Source organism: Labrus bergylta, chromosome 6, assembly GCF_963930695.1.
Source record: "Labrus bergylta chromosome 6, fLabBer1.1, whole genome shotgun sequence".
Classification (NCBI taxonomy): Eukaryota; Metazoa; Chordata; class Actinopteri; order Labriformes; family Labridae; genus Labrus; species Labrus bergylta.
Genome location: NC_089200.1, coordinates 3,457,419 through 3,481,767, shown reverse-complemented (window position 1 = coordinate 3,481,767; position 24,349 = coordinate 3,457,419). Strand labels below are relative to the sequence as shown.

Sequence of the window (24,349 nt, the reverse complement as noted above, 5' to 3'; positions counted from 1 at the left end):
TGTAAATCGTGGGTCAATCCTAGCTGGTATAAAAAGATGATTATTACAGATGGGCGTTGCTTTAGGGAGGGAAGGAGAGCAGGAGTCAGCCTCTAATCAGCACCAGCTGCACTGGGGTGAGATAAACCAAAGTATAATTTTGTGAACATTGGCTGCCAAATAGTAGCTGATAAAATTGGGTAGCCCAAGCCCTCCCACTGACCTGCTCCTCTGGAGTAAAGTTTTACCTGTTCTCGCAAATAAAAGAAGAAATAATGTTGTTTATAGATTTAATAAAGGATATATTCCTTATAATTATATCTCCCCCCCCCCCCCCTTTTGATCCCTTTGAACCCTCAGACCAACTTTAAAGCAACTGATAACGGCTCAATGCGAACAACAGTGAGGAGAGCGGACAGCCTTGCCTAGTGCTGCGAAAAAGAGGAAATGGTTCTGAACGCTGTGTGTTTGTACACACAGATGCGTAGGGGGAGGAGCAGAGTAGCTTAATCCAGGAGATGAAGCTGGCACTAAAACCGAACTGTTGCAAAGTGAAAAAGAGATAAGCCCACTCCACCCTGTTAAAGGCCTTCTCTGCTTCGAGAGATATTACAGCTTCAGGTTCCGTAGAAGAGGACGGGGTGTGAATGATACCGAGAAGCCTTCTGACATTAGAAAAAGAGTGCCTCCCCTTTATGAATCCTGTCTGATCTTCTGAGATTACTGTGGGCATAATAGACTCCAGGCGACGGGCTAGGACCTTAGCTAGAATTTTAACGTCAACAGAAAGGAGTGAAATTGGGCGATAGGATGCACAGCTTGCTGTGTCCTTGTCTTTCTTGTGAATGAGAGATATAGAAGCTTGCATGAGTGTGGGTGGCAAGGTGGCATGATTGGTTAAACATTTCAAGTAGGAGTGGAGCAAGCAGGTCAGAAAACCGTTTGAAAAACTCGACAGGATACCCGTCTGGGCCCGTTGAATTGCCAATGCGCATTGAGCAAATGGCCTCTTTGATTTCAGGAAGTGTGTCTGACTGTCATTAGGCAAAACTTTCGGTAACATTAATTTATCAAAGAAATTACATAATAGACTTTCATCGTTAGGGGACTTGGAGGTATACAGTTTAGAATAAAATGACCTAAATAAGTCGTTTATCTTATCTGGGTCAGAGGTTAGACAGCCTGACTCGTCTCGTGTCTGGGTGATCTAGTTGGAAGCCAATCTGGCCTTTAGTTGGTGGGCCAGAAGGCGACCCGCCTTGTCAGCATGTTCGTACATAGACCCACGAGAGCGGAGGAGGAGACATTCAGCTTCTGTAGTGAGAAGAAGGTCAAGCTCTGTATGGAGTCCTAGCCTTTCTTTGTACAAGTCAGGTGTTTGGGAAGTCGACAGTAAAACATCAAGGTTAGCTATAGATTTTTCTAATTCCCTCTGATCGTTGGAATAACAATTTATTCTATGATGATTTATCTAATTGTTTCTCTAACTTAGGCAAAACAATGGACACCCACCTCTCCCACAGGGAATCGTACAAAGGGGCAGAGGGGAGGCGGAAAAACGGATACATAATACTAACCAAAGAAGAAGAAAACACAGGAAGAAGGGGCTGCAGACTACAAAATAAGACAAAACAGACAATTGCCAGTTACTTTTGGGTAATTATAAAAACATAAACGGTCATCCACCAGCATATTTGACCCTGTTACTCAGACGGCCCAGTGTGTGCAGGTCAGACCACCACAGCAGTCACAATCTACCCATCTGTCAGACCACCGACAAACAAACAACATCTTTTAACCGTTTAAAGGTTTACTGAACTCTCCTGATCATAATAATTCATCAAACTGAGTCCCAACGGTTTAAATCCAATAAAAGATTTAATCTAAACACATTAGATCCACATTAGGAGCCAAGTGTACCAATCCAACCCTAAAGGTTGGAGCGAGACAAACCGCAGTCCGTTGATTGGTTAAAAGAGCCGCCACTTTCCGTCTGACAGCAGTAATAAAGGACAAACAGAAAACGCGCCATGTTTAAATATCCCGTAGGTTTCGAGAGTTATTTCAATGCTGTTTTGGATTTTTGGCCCCCATGGCCGACCTTGGAGGTGCAGACCACTGACCGGACCGCGAGGTGGAAATGAGGCTTTTGACTTGTGAGCCATTCTGTTGTCACTGCGCAGAATGTGGTTTGACATTATGCTGCTGCAATAAACAAGGCCTTCCCAGAAAAGAGGTTTTCTATTTGGCAGCATATGTTGCTCCAAAACCTTTATGTATGGTTCAGCATTCATGGAGCCTTGACAGATGTGCAGTTTACCCATGCACCCCCATACCATCACAGGTGCTGTTTTTTTATCTGAGCGCTGATAACAAGCCAGATGGTCCCTCTCCTCTTTAGCCCTGGAGGATGCAGCGTCCATTTTTTCTAAAAAGATTTCAAATTGTGAATTGTCAGAACTCAGGACAGTGTTCCAATTCGACTTAGTCCATTTTAAACGACCTCAGGCCCAAGGAAAGCCAGCAATGTTTATATACAGCTTGCTCTCTGTATGGTAGAGTTTCAGCTAATGTTGTGAATCTAGAGATGAGCTGTGTTCACAGACTATGTCTCCTGGAAGTGTTCCTGAGCCCATGCAGTGATGTCCACCAAATTTAGTCTGTTTTTTATTTATCTGAGAAATTTACTTAATTATCTGACTATATAATAGGGTAATAAAAGTGATTGGCAGCTCAGGTTTAGAAGAGTAGAGGAGAAATTGCGAGACAAGACATAACAAACAAGAACACAAGAGTCAAAAACTAGCTGCTGATGTGTTCAAATGCTGTTTTTTTTATTCTCCACCAGTGCTGCTCAGAGTCAAACCACACTGGAGTCCCTGCAGTGCCACTTCACCTGGGACCTGGACCGCAGCAGGCCGAAACTTTTACTTCTGAAAGACAAAATGGAGGACTTCAGCACAGAGAAGGGAAATAGATGGCTGGGCCACATTTACAACCTGTGGGGGTTCATTCAGTATAAGCTGGGGTTAAATGAAGAGGCTAACAGTTTGTTCCAGAAGGCTGCAGAGACCCTCAACAAGCTGAGAGACGCAGATGAGGGTCCTTGGTTAGTGGTGAACTACGGGAACCTGGCCTGGCTGCACCACCACCTGGGAGATCTAGAGGAGAGTCAGGCTTACCTGTCAAAGGTTGATGCCCTGATGGAAAAATACTCATCTCCATCCCAGGACGACCTCCATCCAGAGATCTACGCTGAAAAGGCCTGGACCCTGATGTTCTTCGGAGAGGATAGGAAGCTGTTTGTTGATTACTACGAGAAAGCTGCCAGGATGCAGCCGGACATGGTGGATTGGAACACCAGCTATGTCATATGGTTAAAGAACGCCCAAAACTTCAGTGACCCAATGCTGGACCCTGACCTCTTGGAGAAAATGAGACAAGCCAAGGAACGGGATCCAGAGAACTTGTACCTCGCTGCACTCTACCTTGACCAACGTGCTGATGAAGGAGAAAACATTCGAGATGAAGTCCGTGAGTTGGCTGGAAATGTGAGCACTCTGTACTGCAGTAACAGTGGCATGTGGGCCTTACTAAACCTTTACATAAAATACATATCAGTTGATGAGGCCGTTGATTTGGCAGAGGAAGTTCTGAAAGAACATCCAGATGTGCGTTATCTGAAGAGATGTGTTGCGTTCTGCTACAGATGGAGGATCGTTTATAAAAGGAGAGATTACCCTGATCCAGAACAAAGCATGATGGACAGAGCAATCGCTCTCCACGAGGAGCTGCTCTCTCTTTACCCTCACACTCCACTCAAAAAGGAAATTGACCTCGCAATTATCTATGCAAAGTCACGTCACAGCAAGGCCAAAGCTGAGCAGATATTTCAGAAACTGCTCGAAAATGAACCTGCAGAACCTTCAGACAAACAGATGCTTTACAACAAATATGCAAATTACTTAGCCTGTGATCGAAAAGCCTTCCACAGGTCGACACAGTATCACATGAAGGCAGCAGCAATACCAGAAAAATCTTCCTTCCGTGAGAACAGCATCAGAATCCTGGAGAGGAATAAACAAAGACGCAGAGAAATTGAGGAGTTTTTCGGAAACCTGCAAGAGCCAAGGCAGTAAAGATAGGGAGGCAAATTTAGGGGGAACAATTTTGTCCAAGCAAAAGAAAACAACAACTAATTTAAAAGAATCCTGGAGAAGAATGAAAAACAGGAGGGGGCCAATTCTGCCAGGGCGTCCAAAAAATAAGGATAAAAACTAACTAAAAACTAATTTCTTGTCATTCAAAACTATTTGAAATAAATTAAAGGAAGGTTTATTTTTATTATTGTAACAGCCGACCTGCGCGGGTACTCAGACTTTGGAAGGTCCCCTCACAGGGGTCAAATAAATGACCAGTTAAAAATGAAACACAGAAACACATTTAAAGAGAAAAGGTGCCAAGGTTTATTAAATTAACTAACATAAAATTCATGAGTCACCATAAGATAATTGGCGCATATTTCAATGTCTTACAGGCGGAAGTATGGCTTTGAGTATTTTGATGCTTTACTGAGGAGGAATTCAGTGTCACACTTCTACAGCAAGGGAGTAAAAAGACTCCTTGTCACACAATATCACTGCAACTTAATCACACTATGTATAAGCATGCAATATCACTGCAACTTCAACTATAATCACACTATGTATGAGCATGCAATATCACTGCAACTTCAACTATAATCACACTATGTATGAGCATGCAATATCACTGCAACTTCAACTATAATCACACTATGTATAAGCATGCAATATCACTGCAACTGCCCTCGCAACCAAAATTACCTTGACCCTCCCTGATGGTCCGCCCTGACGCTGTGCTGGGGAAATGGTGATAATTAAAACAAACAAGACGAAAAACAAAAAATAAACTAGTCAGCCTACTGAGGCAACCCCATAGATCTGTTGCCTCAAATACTGGCTCATAATGCCAGGCGGACTAGAAACAAAATACCGAAACAAAAATCAACACAGAAGAAAACAAACAAAACCCACACAGTAAGAGCAGCAGAGGAAATCTGCCAGGCTCCCTAAAACAAAGAAAATAGAAGCATTAGTTGGTCACATTAATACATTTCCCTAATCCCAAAATAAACATAATACAAAAACATATCCTCAACATCAATTACACAGTGGCCATAGCTTTATTAGACAAAAAAATACATAACGCTGTGCGTACCTGGTGTGCTGGGCCCAAACCTTCCCAGCAACCCCCTGCCAAGTACAACGCCCGGCAACTTTGCTAAAAATGGAAGACAGGGCATAAGTACACGACTTTATAACCATTTAAGTAAAACTAAATTAAAACAACATTCAAAACTTGCCTCACCGATCGCCAGCTCCGCTACACACCAGAGACACTCACTTGGCGATCAGCCCCTGAAGTCACACCTGATGTGTCCGAACGTTCTGACCAAATGACAACTGGAAACATTATAGTTCTGGTATTAATACCTTCTCTTTATAAAACTTGAAACACAAAACAAAACAAAACATGTTTCCTTACCAGTTTTCCCAGACGCAAACAAACAAAACAGCCGGCATGGATGAGGGTGTACACCGTCCCTCTCCTTCCGGGTGGGAACAAAAACACCGCCTCTCTGTTCCTACCCCCCCCTTTATACCCTCATGGAGAATAGCAGCGTCTCAGGTGCCACCAGTTACAATCATTTTCTTAATTATTAGTATTTTTGGGCTTTTATGCATTTATTTAGAGATAGGACAGTGGATAGAGTTAGAAACAGGGGATAGAAAGAGAGAGAATTGGGAACGACTTACTAATCAGTGTTTCCCCTAGGTTTACAGCGTTGGGGGGGTGAGGACAAGCAGAAATGCCGACACGGCGACACAACGACACAAACGCTTGAAGGAATCTTGGTGTTCATGTGTTACTTTTAATGACAGCTGTCCTTTTCTGTCGGAAAGGTATCCTTAAATGACTTCTTTCCCTGATTTCCAACTCTATCCACTATCCTATGCCTACAATAAAGGCCCAAAAAGCCCAAAAATAAATCTTAAAAAAAAAAAAAAAAAAAAAAAAAATATATATATATATATATATATATATATATATATATATTTTTTTTTACTTGACCTTCAGGGGGGGCGGGAGGGGCCGTAATATAATGGTAGGGTAAACACTGCTAATTCAGGACGGAGTTCCCTTCATGACATCACAAAGGGCAGTAACTCCTCCCCCAGGTGGGTGACACTCCCACAGCTAGGTGTTTGTTCTGCCCTCTGAGTCTGCCTTCTCACTGTAAACAATAGGACATGGAGCGAGAAAGACCGCTTCCCCAAAGAGTCAAACAATAAAGAGCCTATAATCTTTATTCTAGGAGTACACCCAAGCCCTTTCAGAGAGGGGGCGTGGTCAGACACAGCTCATTTACATATTTAAAGGTACAGACACAGAAACAGCCTGTTCTGAGCAGGGCTGAAATAGAGGGGTTTATAGGCATGATCAAATACAGGATCAGAGTGGATTTAGAACAAGAAACTTCACACATGTTTTGAGGAGCTCTGAGACTTATTTAAACTGGTTGAAGAGGAGGAGGATATGTGACCTTTAATTCTTACACCCTAGCTCCTGGTAGGTGTGACGTCCTTTGTAAATACACAGTTGTCATGGTGAATACTTAATGAAGAAATGTGTGAATTGTGATTATCATGTATTTTGCTTCTGTTGTGTTTTTTCAATGCTGTATTTTCAGTTTTTAGAATTAATGGATTTCATAAGAATGTGCTTCGCTTTGGATATTTAAAGTCCTCATTGTTCATATGAAAATGTATTTGCTGTGTGACCTGAAAATTATATATTAAGATGCTCCTGTTTGCTCAAGCTGTGTTTCAGCTTTATACCAATAAATGAACAGTGTGCACACCAAGAAATTGTCTTGAAGTTGTTTGTTTCAGTGGTTTCACCTTCTTCAGTTCTAAACTATCGGGAGGACGGCGCTAGAAATGTAAGCCTCGTCAGATCATAAGCGTCCTAATTCTGCTAAAGCCTATCACACTAAACGATTTTATCATTACATTTAAAGAGACACACACACCAAAACGGAGCATTCTGAGAGAGCTGGTTTATACAGGATCACAAACATGACATGAATAACAATGTTCACATCCAGCACAAAGATTACATAGAAAACAAACACTAATTTCTAACATCAAATTCAAAGTCAAAGTCAACTTTATTGTCAATTTCAAAATATGCCAGACATACAGTGGAATCGAAACTTTGTTTGTCTCCGTCCCGCGGTGCAATACAACCAAAATAAGGTAAAATAGATCAAATAAAATGAGGTAATCTTAAGATAAATAATATTTACAGTAATAAATTCTAAATTGTGCAAAAGGTACAAAATGGTAAATAAAATAAAATAAAATTGAAAGAAAAAGTAAACTTGAGCAATATGTGCAATGTGCAGTAAACTGAGTGTACTTTTGAATAGTTAGCTTCAGAGTTATTAGTCCAGAGTTCTTGGTGGCAAACGGGAGGGGGTTTCAACGTCCAGTGTTCGTGGGGGCAGAGGGGAGAGAAGGAAGAGAAGGGAGAGAGTTAAGCTTCCTGACAGCTTGGTGGAAGAAGCTGTTTCTCAGTCTGGTGGAGCCGGCCCGCAGGCTGCGGTACCGTCTCCCCGATGGCAGGAGGCTGAAGAGGCTGTGTGAGGGGTGGGTGGGGTCACGCACAATGCTGGTTGCTTTGTGGGTGAGGCGGGTACCGTAGAGGTCCAGAAGAGAGGGGAGTGGGACACCGATAATCCGTTCAGCAGCCTTCACTGTGCACTGCAGGGTCTTGCGGTTGGCAGCAGTGCAGCTCCCAAGCCACACAGTGATGCAGCTGGTCAGGATGCTCTCGATGGTGCCTCTGTAGAAGGAGCACATGATGGATGGGGGGGCTCGTGCTCTCTTCAGCTTGCGGAGGAAGTAGAGGCGCTGCTGGGACTTCTTGGCCAGTGATGTGGTGTTGGTTGTCCAGGAGAGATCCTCACTGATGTGAACCCCCAGGAACTTGGTGCTGCTCACTCTCTCCACAGCAGCACCGTCGATGGTCAGTGGGGGTTTAGGAGTGGGGACTCTCCGGAAGTCGACAACAACCTCCTTGGTCTTGTCGACGTTCAGGAAGAGGTTGTTGACTCTGCACTACGTGGCCAGTTGGCTGACCTCCATCCAGTAGTGTGTCTCATTGTTGTTGGAGATGAGACCAACCACTGTTGTGTCAACGGCGAACTTCACAATGTGGTTTCTGCTGAAGGATGGAGCGCAGTCGTGGGTCAGCAGTGTGAAGAGCAGGGGGCTGAGCACACAACCCTGGGGGGCCCCAGTGCTCATCACGGTGGTTTTTGATGTGTTGCCGCCGACCCGCACTGTCTAAGGCCTCTCGCTGAGGAAGTCCAGCAGCCAGTCGCACAGGGAAGTGCTGAGCCCCAGCTGGTCCAGTTTGCTGATCAGCTGCTGAGGAATGATGGTGTTGAATGCTGAACTGAATGAGGTGAGGGCTGGGTGAAGAGCAGAACAGATGGCATCCTCGGTGGATCTGTTACCTTGGTATGCAGATTGGCCATGACTAACCTTTCAAAGCACTTCATGACGATAGGGGTCAGTGCAACATAATATAATATATTCCTTTTAATTATTAGAGTAAGTAATTTGGCAGAAATATTTGAGTTCAACAAACATAACTGGAAGAAATTAGCTCTTTAGACAGATTAACAACTTCACATACACTTTACTGCCTGGCTTTACAAGTAGCACAGGCGCCATCTGCGGGTAAACTAAGAGTATTACAAGATGGCGTCCATAAACTGATTCATCATCATGTTGCAGAGTACGGTGAATTTATAATCTGCCGCTCTCCTCTCCGAACACACGCACGCTGGCAAACTGATCATGTATGTATGAGTATTTTATTCAGCCATTATACACATACAATCATTTTGAAACAATACAGACAGTTCAAACAGAGTCAACAGTCATGTGTTATGTAGCGACTGAAAAGGAAAAGGCAGAAGCAAAAAGCTTGAGATGCTTACGTCATCAACACGCAGGAGGAGCGTGAGCAATTAACAGGAAGGCCACCTACTGTCTGAGCCTTTTATACACTTATTGTGTCAGGAAGAATAAGAACATTTCACAGCAGCACATGTTCTGATCATGTGTGTCTTGGCACAGTGAAAGACTAACCATCAATCATGGCATGGATGAACCACTTGTCGCTCCAAACGAGCAACAGCAGAAGAGCAGTTCAAGTTATGTTGGTAGAAAATTTGTGTAATGTAGCACCAAACCCAAACTTTTTTTTGTATGCTCATGCTGAAATGCAAAAATAACGTGATTAAAGTTTCAAGTAACCATTAGAAAACCACTCAGTACTGGGTAGATATTGAGTACTTCTTCATCACATGTTGTAGAGTAGTGAATTATTATTTAACGGATAATGAAAGCTGGATAAACCACACAAATCTACCTATTAACTAATGGTTACCTAGAGCCCTTTTCACATATACACTCTGGATTATATCTAGTGGTTAGTTTCCCATTCGTCTCCCAGTAAGTATGCAAAATGTGTGTACCTTATTGTAAAGTGTTACCCATGTATATTGTGACTTGTTGTATCTCTCCTGTTGATTTTCCATAACACACATTGTCTATATGCTGCATTCCTGTACTGACTCCGCCCCACTCCGGGCTCCGGCTCATCATTGATGGTGAATTGAAGTTTTGGGCTGAAACTTGGAATAAAAGGAAAACCGATGTTGAAAAACAAAAACCTCATACTCTGTCAGTGTAACAGGTTGATATTGACAGCATAAGACTTTCCCCAAAACACTTGTTTTTCGTTGTATATCTTCTTTTGAGTTATACATTATTCTCCTGCCTGTTTATTTTGGAGTCTGTGTGTGTGTGCCCCAACTGCTTGGGGCCCCAGACCAGTAGGGGCCCCTCAGGGCTCACAAATGTAAACCAAAGCAGTGCCCCAAAATGACAGTAGGAAACCTCCCTAAGGGGGCCCCATCTGACAGCACTCACTGTTGTTGCCCTGCTAAGTGTCACATACATTATTGCTTTGAAAACCAAAATTTGTTTCTGAAAGTCAACAAAGTAAAATGAAGAGGAATAATCCCCAAGAGACTCTAGAATTACCACAGTGTGAGTGATGACGTCAGGAATGTGGTCAGAGCCGTTGACAGCTTGGTCGGAGGTAAGTTAATGATGATTCACACTCCGTCGATAAACACATTTTAAAGTATTTTTTTAGTTGTTTAGATGAAATCAAACTGTGGTTTTCAGTTACTGATCATATTCGATTCATCCCGTATCAGTTCTGAGGAGTTTTGAATAATATTCATAAAGTTATTCATTAGTCATGAAAGTTAACGGCTAATGTTCTGACTCTGGCTCTCCTAAATAACACGTTTTTTTTATTTATCAGGGGAGATGTTTGATCCCGGCTCACAACACAATTCATCGGTTTCTGTTAATTTGTCTGTAAATACAGAGCCAGAACACACGAGCTGTCTCCTGAGTCCTTTCCACAACCCAGAACACACGGGGTTACATCAGCAATGCACAAACAGACCGTTATATAACGTAACTTTCTACATAGGGTTGCAAACTGGTTATACTACTGCCTAACAAGTCTGTAATACGGCAGAATGAACATCCCTGCAGACATCATTTATTACAGATTGAGCTGTGTCATTACCAGTGATGTCATCATTGTCTCACGTTTAGCAGCTTTACTTTTGTCTCCAAAAAGTTTGTAACCTTACAAACTGATCTATGTAGCCATTTATCCACGACCTATAGTTGTCATGGTAACAGTTGAATAAACAAACTAGACAACGGGCTGCAGACACTCAGGCTCCATCAAAATCTGGTAATATTACAGTACCTTTTGAGTCTGCGTGGTTCCTCATCTTCTCACAGTGTCTCTGCCGGCTTCCTCACCCTTTGTTTGTCAACAAATGCACGTGGTGTCAGAGGGGGAGGCGTGACCGTTTTTATGACACTGCAGTTGCACTCAGTGACCTCCTGATGGCGCCAAAGTGCACCAAAACTGACAACATATTGAGGCTTTGAGTTTTAATTTTTAAGAAAGGAAAGGAAAGTCACATAACATCCTGCTGATAAGGAAAGTGCCACGCCTCTATCACGGACATTTAAAGCTGCTGCTACTGCATCGTCACGTCATCCAGACTAGAGAGCTGAAGCTGGAGCGACTGTAACCAGAGAGCAACATCAAGAGGAAACATCTGCTCGACTAAGTCATCTTCAGAAAACGACTCAGAGGAAGAAACAGTAGAAAGATGAGGTGAGTATCTGACTTGCATACGAATGTTTACATGTTTTTAATTTATTAATTCCAAACCCTTTCCTTTTAGTCTTTTTCTTCCCCTTTAGCTTCATTATTTTAGTGTTTCATAAATTTACTTTTCTCACTTTGTTGCTTTTGTGACTTTTTGTTTGTCTGGGGTAAAATAATAATAATACATTTTATTTATAAGTTTCAATTTCAAGACACTGTACATTTGTTAAAAAGACAGAAGGATCAGAACAGTAAGGACAGACTAACAGACACTGCAACATTACACACAAATCATAAATAAAACAACATGAAGGTGCAGCGACAGATTAACAGATCACACATCACAATCATAGATTAAAAGCTTATTTGGAGAGGTGAGTTTTGATTAGTGATTTGACAGGGGTGAGGGGTTCACTGGATCGGGTGTGGGTGAGACGGGGTGCAGCACAGTTCTGGATGTATTGGAGTTTATTAAGGACTTTGGATGATCATTTTTAGAAACAGAAGGGTATCAAGTGTATCACATTAAGCTAATATTAATAAAAACAAGTTAAAGATGGATTTTGATAAACTGTTGTCTGTCGGTGAGGTAGGATTTTAACCAGGAAAGAGCAGTGCCAGTGAATTTGAGTGAGTGTTCTATGCTGGATAGAAGCACCGCATTCAAGCAAGCTCAGTTCACCCCTCTGCTCAAAAAACCCACACTAAACCCAGCCCAGGTTGAAAACTACAGACCGCTTTCTCTTCTGCCCTTTCTGTCAAAAATACTTGAGCGCACAGTCTTTAAGCAAGTCTCTGAGTTCCTGTCCAGAAACGATCTTTTTGACCCAAATCAGTCACGCTTTAAGCGGGACCACTCTACTGAAACTGCACTACTGTCAGTAACAGAATCGTCAGTCCTCAGTTCTATTACTGCTAGACCTGTCTGCTGCCTTTGACACAGTCAACCATCAAATCCTCCTATCCACGCTCTCTGAACTTGGCATCTCAGGATCTGCCCTCTGCTGGTTCGTGTCCTACCTCTCTGGGCGATCCTATAGAGCAGGGGTGTCCAAACTTTTTTTCTTGCAGGCCAAAATTGTCGTGTTAGAAACGCTCACGGGCCACAGGTTTTTTTTTTTAAATATAGTTGAAAAAATAGTAAGGCTTTGTAGATCAGAATCAAAAGAAACCCTTTCATAAAAGGGAATCAAATATTTTGATTTCTTCGTTCTACTTTATTAGTTTTTTTCTCAGAGCCTGTAACATGGTTCATTTAGCTCAGGTCATTAAATGGTTAAACAACAGTCCGCTTGTTTGCAAAAACTTTGCATATGTTTTTTTTTCATAGTTTACAAAAAAATGTGGAAAATAGTAAAATCTGTAGATTTAAAACAACAACATACATGTTACTGAACATTTTCTGTTTTAGGAATATTGTTCAGCGCTTGTTAACATGAAAAATAAGATAACGTGCCAATCTTAATCAATAAAATCTTCTGATTCTTCATTTGAAGTCACGGGTCAAATGGCCCTCGGGCCGCACTTTGGACACCCCTGCTATAGAGTGTCGTGGAAGGGAGAAGTGTCCAAAGCGCACAGCTTATCCACAGGGGTACCTCAAGGGTCAGTGCTTGGTCCCCTTCTCTTCTCCATATACACAAGCTCAATTGGTTCAATAATCCGCTCTCATGGCTTCTCATACCACTGCTATGCTGACGATACCCAGCTCTTCCTGTCATTCCCACCAGACGATGTTACAGTCTCTGCAAGAATCTCATCATGCCTTGCTGATATCTCTAAATGGATGAATGAACAGCACCTTCAACTCAATCTTTCAGAGACTGAGCTCCTTATCATCCCAGCCAGTCCCTCTATGCAACCACAGATCAATATCCAGCTTGGAACCACCAAACTCATGCCCACAAAGTCTGCCCGGAACCTGGGTTTCATGATCGATGACCAGCTAACTTTTAAGGTTCATGTAGCTTCGATTGCCCGGTCATGTCGATTTGCCCTGTACAACATCAGGAAGATCAGACCTTACCTGTCAGAACACGCTACACAGCTCCTGGTACAGGTTCTTGTGATATCACGCATCGATTATTGCAACTCTCTACGGGCAGGTCTTCCTACATGCACTATCAAACCTCTGCAAATGATACAAAATGCAGCAGCACGACTGGTCTTCAACCTTCCCAAAAGAGCACATGTCACTCCGCTGTTCATCTCCTTACACTGGCTCCCAGTTACTGCTCGCATCAAATTTAAAACTCTGCTGCTCGCTTACAAAACAGTGACAAAAACGGCTCCTCCTTACTTTAACTCTCTCATCCAGGTCTACACTCCCTCCCCCCCACTACACTCTGCCAATAAAAGGCGTCTGATCCAACCTTCACAACAGGGTCCTAAGTCTCTGACTAGACTCTTCTCCTCTGTCGCCCCCCGGTGGTGGAATAAACTTCCAAACTCCATTTGATCTGCAGAGTCCCTCTGCACCTTTAAGAAAAAGCTAAAGACCCAGCTCTTTCATGAATACCTACTAACTTAATGATGATGGTTTCGATATCATTGATGATGACGGTTGTGACGATTGTTTTTGTTTGATAACGATGACTTATAAGATGGTTTCTATACTGATTAGAGCTCCCAAGAACTGCCGTCAATGTTGTGCTTTGCCTCTGGTCACTTCCTGTCAGCACCTGTGTGTCCAATCAGACTCAAAGCTGATCGTTTGCTCTTACTGACATTGTTCCCTTTTTTCTAGATCCTTGCTTATGTTGTACTTACTCTCTGATGTACGTCGCTTTGGATAAAAGCGTCTGTTAAGTGAATTGTAGAATTTTAGAATTGTAGAATACTGTGGCTGATGGTGTCAGGGGCTGCAGTGAAGAGGTGGATTGTGTAATGGAAAATGGATTTTGCTGATGTGTTAAAATAAAACTGTGACAGTTGCTGAAATATCGCTGCTCAGATTGCACCATGCCCATATCCTGTTTACCCTCTGAGGCCTCTGCGTAAACCTGCAGCCATGCTTTGAAGGAGGGGGATTGTGAAGATTTCCATGAGAGAAGGATCTTCCTGCGGGCAATCAAAGAGGCAAAAGCAATAACATTGTCCTGAGTGGTCGAGGTGACAAGGTCGTCAGGAGACCTCCCGAAAATAGTTATATGCAGGGATGGATTGATGTTTAGACCTAAAATGTCGGAGATGGGTTTAAGGAAGGATTGCCAATAATTAACTAATTTAGAACAGGACCAAAACATGTGAGTCAGGTTGCAAGGAGCCTGGGAGCATCTACCACAAGTTTCATCGATTGTATCTGGAAATATTCTGGAGAGTTTATATTTGCTGTAATGAAGTCTGTGGAGCACTTTAAACTGGATGAGAGACAGCCTAGCGCAGCTAGAAGATGAATTAACATTAAGAGCCTTTTTCCAGAAATCCTTAGAAAGGTTGATTTGTAGTTTGTTTTCCCAATCAGCCTTGATCTTATTTACCGCGGACTCGTTAGTTGTGAACAGGAGGTCATAAAGGTAGGAAACCTGACTTTTGGGCAAGACTCTTGCCTTGAGTGCCAGATCAATGCCACTGGGGTTTGGGACTTGAGGGAATGCCGGTGAGTGGGTCCTAGCAAAATTACGGAGCTGAAAATACCGAAAAAGGTCGGAGCTATTTAAATTGAATGCAAATTGTTCGAAACTGGCAAAAACATCATTAACGTATAAGTCACCCAGACAGCGCAGGCCATTCCAATCCTAGCTGGTATAAAAAGATGATTATTACAGATGGGCGTTGCTTTAGGGAGGGAAGGAGAGCAGGAGTCAGCCTCTAATCAGCACCAGCTGCACTGGGGTGAGATAAACCAAAGTATAATTTTGTGAACATTGGCTGCCAAATAGTAGCTGATAAAATTGGGTAGCCCAAGCCCTCCCACTGACCTGCTCCTCTGGAGTAAAGTTTTACCTGTTCTCGCAAATAAAAGAAGAAATAATGTTGTTTATAGATTTAATAAAGGATATATTCCTTATAATTATATCCCCCCCCCCCCCCTTTTGATCCCTTTGAACCCTCAGACCAACTTTAAAGCAACTGATAACGGCTCAATGCGAACAACAGTGAGGAGAGCGGACAGCCTTGCCTAGTGCTGCGAAAAAGAGGAAATGGTTCTGAACGCTGTGTGTTTGTACACACAGATGCATAGGGGGAGGAGCAGAGTAGCTTAATCCAGGAGATGAAGCTGGCACTAAAACCGAACTGTTGCAAAGTGAAAAAGAGATAAGCCCACTCCACCCTGTTAAAGGCCTTCTCTGCTTCGAGAGATATTACAGCTTCAGGTTCCATAGAAGAGGACGGGGTGTGAATGATACCGAGAAGCCTTCTGACATTAGAAAAAGAGTGCCTCCCCTTTATGAATCCTGTCTGATCTTCTGAGATTACTGTGGGCATAATAGACTCCAGGCGACGGGCTAGGACCTTAGCTAGAATTTTAACGTCAACAGAAAGGAGTGAAATTGGGCGATAGGATGCACAGCTTGCTGTGTCCTTGTCTTTCTTGTGAATGAGAGATATAGAAGCTTGCATGAGTGTGGGTGGCAAGGTGGCATGATTGGTTAAACATTTCAAGTAGGAGTGGAGCAAGCAGGTCAGAAAACCGTTTGAAAAACTCTACAGGATACCCGTCTGGGCCCGTTGAATTGCCAATGCGCATTGAGCAAATGGCCTCTTTGATTTCAGGAAGTGACTGTCATTAGGCAAAACTTTCGGTAACATTAATTTATCAAAGAAATTACATAATAGACTTTCATCGTTAGGGGACTTGGAGGTATACAGTTTAGAATAAAATGACCTAAATAAGTCGTTTATCTTATCTGGGTCAGAGGTTAGACAGCCTGACTCGTCTCGTGTCTGGGTGATCTGGTTGGAAGCCAATCTGGCCTTTAGTTGGTGGGCCAGAAGGCGACCCGCCTTGTCAGCATGTTCGTACATAGACCCACGAGAGCGGAGGAGGAGACATTCAGCTTCTGTAGTGAGAAGAAGGTCAAGCTCTGTATGGAGTCCTAGCCTTTCTTTGTACAAGTCAGGTGTTTGGGAAGTCGACAGTAAAACATCAAGGTTAGCTATAGATTTTTCTAATTCGCTCTGATCGTTGGAATAACAATTTATTCTATGATGATTTATCTAATTGTTTCTCTAACTTAGGCAAAACAATGGACACCCAACTCTCCCACAGGGAATCGTACAAAGGGGCAGAGGGGAGGCGGAAAAACGGATACATAATACTAACCAAAGAAGAAGAAAACACAGGAAGAAGGGGCTGCAGACTAAAAAATAAGACAAAACAGACAATTGCCAGTTACTTTTGAGTAATTATAAAAACATAAACGGTCATCCACCAGCATATTTGACCCTGTTACTCAGACGGCCCAGTGTGTGCAGGTCAGACCACCACAGCAGTCACAATCTACCCACCTGTCAGACCACCGACAAACAAACAACGTCTTTTAACCGTTTAAAGGTTTACTGAACTCTCCTGATCATAATAATTCATCAAACTGAGTCCCAACGGTTTAAATCCAATAAAAGATTTAATCCAAACACATTAGATCCACATTAGGAGCCAAGTGTACCAATCCAACCCTAAAGGTTGGAGCGAGACAAATCGCAGTCCGTTGATTGGTTAAAAGAACCGCCACTTTCCGTCTGACAGCAGTAATAAAGGACAAACAGAAAACGCGCCATGTTTAAATATCCCGTAGATTTCGAGAGTAATTTCAATGCTGTTTTGGATTTTTGGCCCCCATGGGCGACCTTGGAGGTGCAGACCACTGACCGGACCGCTAGGTGGAAATGAGGCTTTTGACTTGTGAGCCATTCTGTTGTCAGTGTCAGGATGTGGTTTGACATTATGCTGCTGCAATAAACAAGGCCTTCCCAGAAAAGAGGTTTTCTATTTGGCAGCATATGTTGCTCCAAAACCTTTATGTATGGTTCAGCATTCATGGAGCCTTGACAGATGTGCAGTTTACCCATGCACCCCCATACCATCACAGGTGCTGTTTTTTTTATCTGAGCGCTGATAACAAGCCAGATGGTCCCTCTCCTCTTTAGCCCCGGAGGATGCAGCGTCCATTTTTTCTAAAAAGATTTCAAATTGTGAATTGTCAGACCTCAGGACAGTGTTCCACTTCGACTTAGTCCATTTTAAACGACCTCAGGCCCAAGGAAATCCAGCAATGTTTCTGGATCTGGTTTATATACAGCTTGCTCTCTGTATGGTAGAGTTTCAGCTAACGTTGTGAATCCAGAGATGAGCTGTGTTCACAGACTATGTCTCCTGGAAGTGTTCCTGAGCCCATGCAGTGATGTCCACCAAATAATTTAGTCTGTTTTTTATTTATCTGAGAAGTTTACTTGATTGTCTGACTATATAATAGGGTAATAAAAGCGATTGACAGTTTAGAAGAGTAGAGGAGACACTGCGAGACGAGACATAACAAATAAGAACACAAGAGTCAAAACTAGCTGCTGATGTGTTTAAATGTTTGTTTTTGTATTCTCCATCAGTGCTGCTCAGAGTCAAACCACACTGGAGTCCCTGCAGTGCCACTTCACCTGGGACCTGGACCGCAGCAGGCCGAAACTTTTACTTCTGAAAGACAAAATGGAGGACTTCAGCACAGAGAAGGGAAATAGATGGCTGGGCCACAGTTACAACCTGTGGGGGTTCATTCAGTATAAGCTGGGGTTAAATGAAGAGGCGAGGAGCTTGTTCCAGAAGGCTGCAGAGACCCTCAACAAGCTGAGAGATGCAGATGAGGGTCCTTGGTTAGTGGTGAACTACGGGAACCTGGCCTGGCTGCACCACCACCTGGGAGATCTAGAGGAGAGTCAGGCTTACCTGTCAAAGGTTGATGCCCTGATGGAAAAATACCCATTTCCAACCCAGGACGACCTCCATCCAGAGATATACGCTGAAAAGGCCTGGACCCTGATGTTCTTTGGAGAGCATAAGAAGCTGGTTGTTGATTACTTTGAGAAAGCTGCCAGGATGCAGCCGGACATGGTGGATTGGAACACCAGCTATGTCATATGGTTAAAGAACGCCCAAAACTTCAGTGACCCAATGCTGGACCCTGACCTCTTGGAGAAAATGAGAAAAGCCAAGGAACGGGATCCAGAGAACTTGTACCTTGCTGTGCTCTACCTTGAACAACGTGCTGATGAAGGAGAAAACATTCAAGATGAAGTCCGTGAGTTGGCTGGAAATGTGAGCACTCTGTGCTGCAGTGACAGTGGCATGTGGGCCTTACTAAACCTTTACATAAAATACATATCTGCTGATGAGGCCGTTGATTTGGCAGAGGAAGTTCTGAAAGAACATCCAGATGTGCGTTATCTGAAGAGATGTGTTGCGTTCTGCTACAGATGGAGGATCGTTTATAAAAGGAGAGATTACCCTGATCCAGAACAAAGCATGATGGACAGAGCAATCGCTCTCCACGAGGAGCTGCTCTCTCTTTACCCTCACACTCCACTCAAAAAGGAAATTGACCTCGCAATTATCTATGCAATGTCACATCACAGCAAGGCCAAAGCTGAGCAGATATTTCAGAAACTGCTCGAAAATGAACCTGCAGAACCTGAAGACAAACAGATGCTTTACAACAGATATGCACATCATTTATTCTTTCATCAAAATGACTCCCACAGGTCGATACAGTATCACATGAAGGCAGCAGCAATATCAGAAAAATCTTCCTTCCGTGAGAACAGCATCAGAATCCTGGAGAGGAATAAAGACAGAGGCATAATGTGCAGAGAAATTGAGGAGTTTTTCGGAAACCTGCAAGAGCCAAGGCAGTAAAGATAGGGAGGCAAATTTAGGGGGAACAATTTTGTCCAAGCAAAAGAAAACAACAACTAATTTAAAAGAATCCTGGAGAAGAATGAAAAACAGGAGGGGGCCAATTCTGCCAGGGCGTCCAAAAAATAAGGATAAAAACTAACTAAAAACTAATTTCTTGTCATTCAAAACTATTTGAAATAAATTAAAGGAAGGTTTATTTTTATTATTGTAACACCCGACCTGCGGGGGTACTCAGACTTTGGAAGGTCCCCTCACAGGGGTCAAATAAATGACCAGTTAAAAATGAAACACAGAAACACATTTAAAGAGAAAAGGTGCCAAGGTTTATTAAATGAACTAACATAAAATTCATGAGTCACCATAAGATAATTGGCGCATATTTCAATGTCTTACAGGCGGAAGTATGGCTTTGAGTATTTTGATGCTTTACTGAGGAGGAATTCAGTGTCACACTTCTACAGCAAGGGAGTAAAAAGACTCCTTGTCACACAATATCACTGCAACTTAATCACACTATGTATAAGCATGCAATATCACTGCAACTTCAACTATAATCACACTATGTATAAGCATGCAATATCACTGCAACTGCCCTCGCAACCAAAATTACCTTGACCCTCCCTGATGGTCCGCCCTGACGCTGTGCTGGGGAAATGGTGATAATTAAAACAAACAAGACGAAAAACAAAAAATAAACTAGTCAGCCTACTGAGGCAACCCCATAGATCTGTTGCCTCAAATACTGGCTCATAATGCCAGGCGGACTAGAAACAAAATACCGAAACAAAAATCAACACCGAAGAAAACAAACAAAACCCACACAGTAAGAGCAGCAGAGGAAATCTGCCAGGCTCCCTAAAACAAAGAAAATAGAAGCATTAGTTGGTCACATTAATACATTTCCCTAATCCCAAAATAAACATAATACAAAAACATATCCTCAACATCAATTACACAGTGGCCATAGCTTTATTAGACAAAATAATACATATCGCTGTGCGTACCTGGTGTGCTGGGCCCAAACCTTCCCAGCAACCCCCTGCCAAGTACAACGCCCGGCGACTTTGCTAAAAATGGAGGACAGGGCATAAGTACACGACTTTATAACCATTTAAGTAAAACTAAATTAAAACCACATTCAAAACTTGTCTCACCGATCGCCAGCTCCGCTACACACCAGAGACACTCACTTGGCGATCAGCCCCTGAAGTCACACCTGATGTGTCCGAACGTTCTGACCAAATGACAACTGGAAACATTATAGTTCTGGTATTAATACCTTCTCTTTATAAAACTTGAAACACAAAACAAAACAAAGCATGTTTCCTTACCAGTTTTCCCAGACGCAAACAAATAAAACAGCCAGCATGGATGAGGGTGTACACCGTCCCTCTCCTTCCGGGTGGGAACAAAAACACTGCCTCTCTGTTCCTACCCCCCCTTTATACCCTCATGGAGAATAGCAGCGTCTCAGGTGCCACCAGTTACAATCATTTTCTTAATTATTAGTATTTTGGGGCTTTTATGCATTTATTTAGAGATAGGACAGTGGATAGAGTTAGAAACAGGGGATAGAAAGAGAGAGAATTGGGAACGACTTACTAATCAGTGTTTCCCCTAGGTTTACAGCGTTGGGGGGGTGAGGACAAGCAGAAATGCCGACACGGCGACACAACGACACAACGACACAAACACTTGAAGGAATCTTGGTGTTCATGTGTTACTTTTAATGACAGCTGTCCTTTTCTGTCGGAAAGGTATCCTTAAATGACTTCTTTCCCTGATTTCCAACTCTATCCACTATCCTATGCCTACAATAAAGGCCCAAAAAGCCCAAAAATAAATCTTAAAAAAAATTAAAAAAAATAAAATATATATATATATATATATATTTTTTTTTTTTTTACTTGACCTTCAGGGGGGGCGGGAGGGGCCGTAATATAATGGTAGGGTAAACACTGCTAATTCAGGACGGAGTTCCCTTCATGACATCACAAAGGGCAGTAACTCCTCCCCCAGGTGGGTGACACTCCCACAGCTAGGTGTTTGTTCTGCCCTCTGAGTCTGCCTTCTCACTGTAAACAATAGGACATGGAGCGAGAAAGACCGCTTCCCCAAAGAGTCAAACAATAAAGAGCCTATAATCTTTATTCTAGGAGTACACCCAAGCCCTTCCAGAGAGGGGGCGTGGTCAGACACAGCTCATTTACATATTTAAAGGTACAGACACAGAAACAGCCTGTTCTGAGCAGGGCTGAAATAGAGGGGTTTATAGGCATGATCAAATACAGGATCAGAGTGGATTTAGAACAAGAAACTTCACACATGTTTTGAGGAGCTCTGAGACTTATTTAAACTGGTTGAAGAGGAGGAGGATATGTGACCTTTAATTCTTACACCCTAGCTCCTGGTAGGTGTGACGTCCTTTGTAAATACACAGTTGTCATGGTGAATACTTAATGAAGAAATGTGTGAATTGTGATTATCATGTATTTTGCTTCTGTTGTGTTTTTTCAATGCTGTATTTTCAGTTTTTAGAATTAATGGATTTTATAAGAATGTGCTTCGCTTTGGATATTTAAAGTCCTCATTGTTCATATGAAAATGTATTTGCTGTGTGACCTGAAAATTATATATTAAGATGCTCCTGTTTGCTCAAGCTGTGTTTCAGCTTTATACCAATAAATGAACAGTGTGCACACCAAGAAATCGTCTTGAAGTTGTTTGTTTCAGTGGTTTCACCTTCTTCAGTTCTAAACTATCGGGAGGACGGAGCTAGAAATGTAAGCCTCGTCAGATCATAAGCGTCCTAATTCTGCTAAAGCCTATCACACTAAACGATTTTATCATTACATTTAAAGAGACACACACACCAAAACGGAGCATTCTGAGAGAGCTGGTTTATACAGGATCACAAACATGACATGAATAACAATGTTCACATCCAGCACAAAGATTACATAGAAAACAAACACTAATTTCTAACATCAAATTCAAAGTCAAAGTCAACTTTATTGTCAATTTCAAAATATGCCAGACATACAGTGGAATCGAAACTTCGTTTGTCTCCGTCCCGCGGTGCAATACAACCAAAATAAGGTAAAATAGATCAAATAAAATGAGGTAATCTTAAGATAAATAATATTTACAGTAATAAATTCTAAATTGTGCAAAAGGTACAAAATGGTAAATAAAATAAAATAAAATTGAAAGAAAAAGTAAACTTGTGCAATATGTGCAATGTGCAGTAAACTGAGTGTACTTTTGAATAGTTAGCTTCAGAGTTATTAGTCCAGAGTTCTTGGTGGCAAACGGGAGGGGGTTTCAACGTCCAGTGTTCGTGGGGACAGAGGGGAGAGAAGGAAGAGAAGGGAGAGAGTTAAGCTTCCTGACAGCTTGGTGGAAGAAGCTGTTTCTCAGTCTGGTGGAGCCGGCCCGCAGGCTGCGGTACCGTCTCCCCGATGGCAGGAGGCTGAAGAGGCTGTGTGAGGGGTGGGTGGGGTCACGCACAATGCTGGTTGCTTTGTGGGTGAGGCGGGTACCGTAGAGGTCCAGAAGAGAGGGGAGTGGGACACCGATAATCCGTTCAGCAGCCTTCACTGTGCGCTGCAGGGTCTTGCGGTTGGCAGCAGTGCAGCTCCCAAGCCACACAGTGATGCAGCTGGTCAGGATGCTCTCGATGGTGCCTCTGTAGAAGGAGCACATGATGGATGGGGGGGGCTCGTGCTCTCTTCAGCTTGCGGAGGAAGTAGAGGCGCTGCTGGGACTTCTTGGCCAGTTATGTGGTGTTGGTTGTCCAGGAGAGATCCTCACTGATGTGAACCCCCAGGAACTTGGTGCTGCTCACTCTCTCCACAGCAGCACCGTCGATGGTCAGTGGGGGTTTAGGAGTGGGGACTCTCCGGAAGTCGACAACAACCTCCTTGGTCTTGTTGACGTTCAGGAAGAGGTTGTTGTCTCTGCACCACGTGGCCAGTTGGCTGACCTCCATCCAGTAGTGTGTCTCATTGTTGTTGAAGATGAGACCAACCACTGTTGTGTCAACGGCGAACTTCACAATGTGGTTTCTGCTGAAGGATGGAGCGCAGTCGTGGGTCAGCAGCGTGAAGAGCAGGGGGCTGAGCACACAACCCTGGGGGGCCCCAGTGCTCATGACGGTGGTTTTTGATGTGTTGCCGCCGACCCGCACTGTCTGAGGCCTCTCGCTGAGGAAGTCCAGCAGCCAGTCGCACAGGGAAGTGCTGAGCCCCAGCTGGTCCAGTTTGCTGATCAGCTGCTGAGGGATGATGGTGTTGAATGCTGAACTGAAGTCTATGAACAGCATTCTGACGTATAAGTTTTTGGTGTCCAGGTGGGTGAGGGCTGGGTGAAGAGCAGAACAGATGGCATCCTCGGTGGATCTGTTACCTTGGTTACCTTTCAAAGCACTTCATGACGATAGGGGTCAGTGCAACATAATATAATATATTCCTTTTAATTATTAGAGTAAGTAATTTGGCAGAAATATTTGAGTTCAACAAACATAACTGGAAGAAATTAGCTCTTTAGAGAGATTAACAACTTCACATACACTTTACTGCCTGGCTTTACAAGTAGCACAGGCGCCATCTGCGGGTAAACTAAGAGTATTACAAGATGGCGTCCATAAACTGATTCATCATCATGATCGAGGGTGTGGTTAAAACGATGAGTAGGTTTGTTTACACCCTGGGTGAAACCAATAGAGTCTAATAATGACATGAAAGCTGTGTTAAGGCTATCATTTTCAACATCCACATGGATATTGAAGTCACCTACAACAATTATTCCATCACTGCTAAGGAGTAAATTTGATAAAAATTCTGCAAATTCAGATAGAAACTCAGAATATGGGCCAGGAGGGCGGTAAACTACAACAACTAGAACTGGCTGAAAAGTTCTTGAGACTGGATGTGAAAGACTAAGAACAAGGCTTTCAAAAGAAGAAAAATTCAGCTTTGGTTGAGGGTGAACTAGAAGACTAGAATTAAAAATAGCTGCTCCTCCACCACCTCGTCCGGTGTCTCGAGGTATATGAGTATTAAAATGACTGGGAGGAGTGGATTCATTTAAACTAACATATTCATCTCGACACAGCCAGGTTTCAGTCAAACAAAGTAAATCAATATGCTG

General features: G+C 43.0%; 2 protein-coding genes across 2 annotated transcripts; both read left to right on the top strand.

Moving 5' to 3' along the window:
• Nucleotides 1-2,831: 2,831 nt before the first annotated feature.
• LOC136179439 (interferon-induced protein with tetratricopeptide repeats 1-like) lies at nucleotides 2,832-4,190 on the top strand (the record flags this gene model as incomplete). Its single annotated transcript, XM_065956259.1, has 1 exon — nucleotides 2,832-4,190. A coding segment is annotated over one exon (1,287 nt), but the record flags the coding sequence as incomplete, so codon positions are not given.
• A 1,390-nt stretch (nucleotides 4,191-5,580) lies between these two features.
• Nucleotides 5,581-19,195, top strand: LOC136179473 (interferon-induced protein with tetratricopeptide repeats 1-like). The gene is made up of 2 exons (XM_065956306.1): nucleotides 5,581-5,615; nucleotides 17,896-19,195. The coding sequence occupies exons 1-2, from the start codon at nucleotides 5,581-5,583 to the stop codon at nucleotides 19,193-19,195; spliced, it is 1,335 nt and encodes a 444-aa protein (XP_065812378.1).
• Nucleotides 19,196-24,349: the final 5,154 nt, after the last annotated feature.

What these genes read in the sequence shown, in the direction of transcription:
- LOC136179473 (XM_065956306.1), top strand. Translation starts at nt 5,581, where the DNA reads ATGGATGAGGGTGTACACCGTCCCTCTCCTTCCGG. An exon ending in CACCGTCCCTCTCCTTCCGG is followed by an intron (nt 5,616 to 17,895) that starts GTGGGAACAAAA and finishes ATTCTCCATCAG; the next exon opens with TGCTGCTCAGAGTCAAACCA.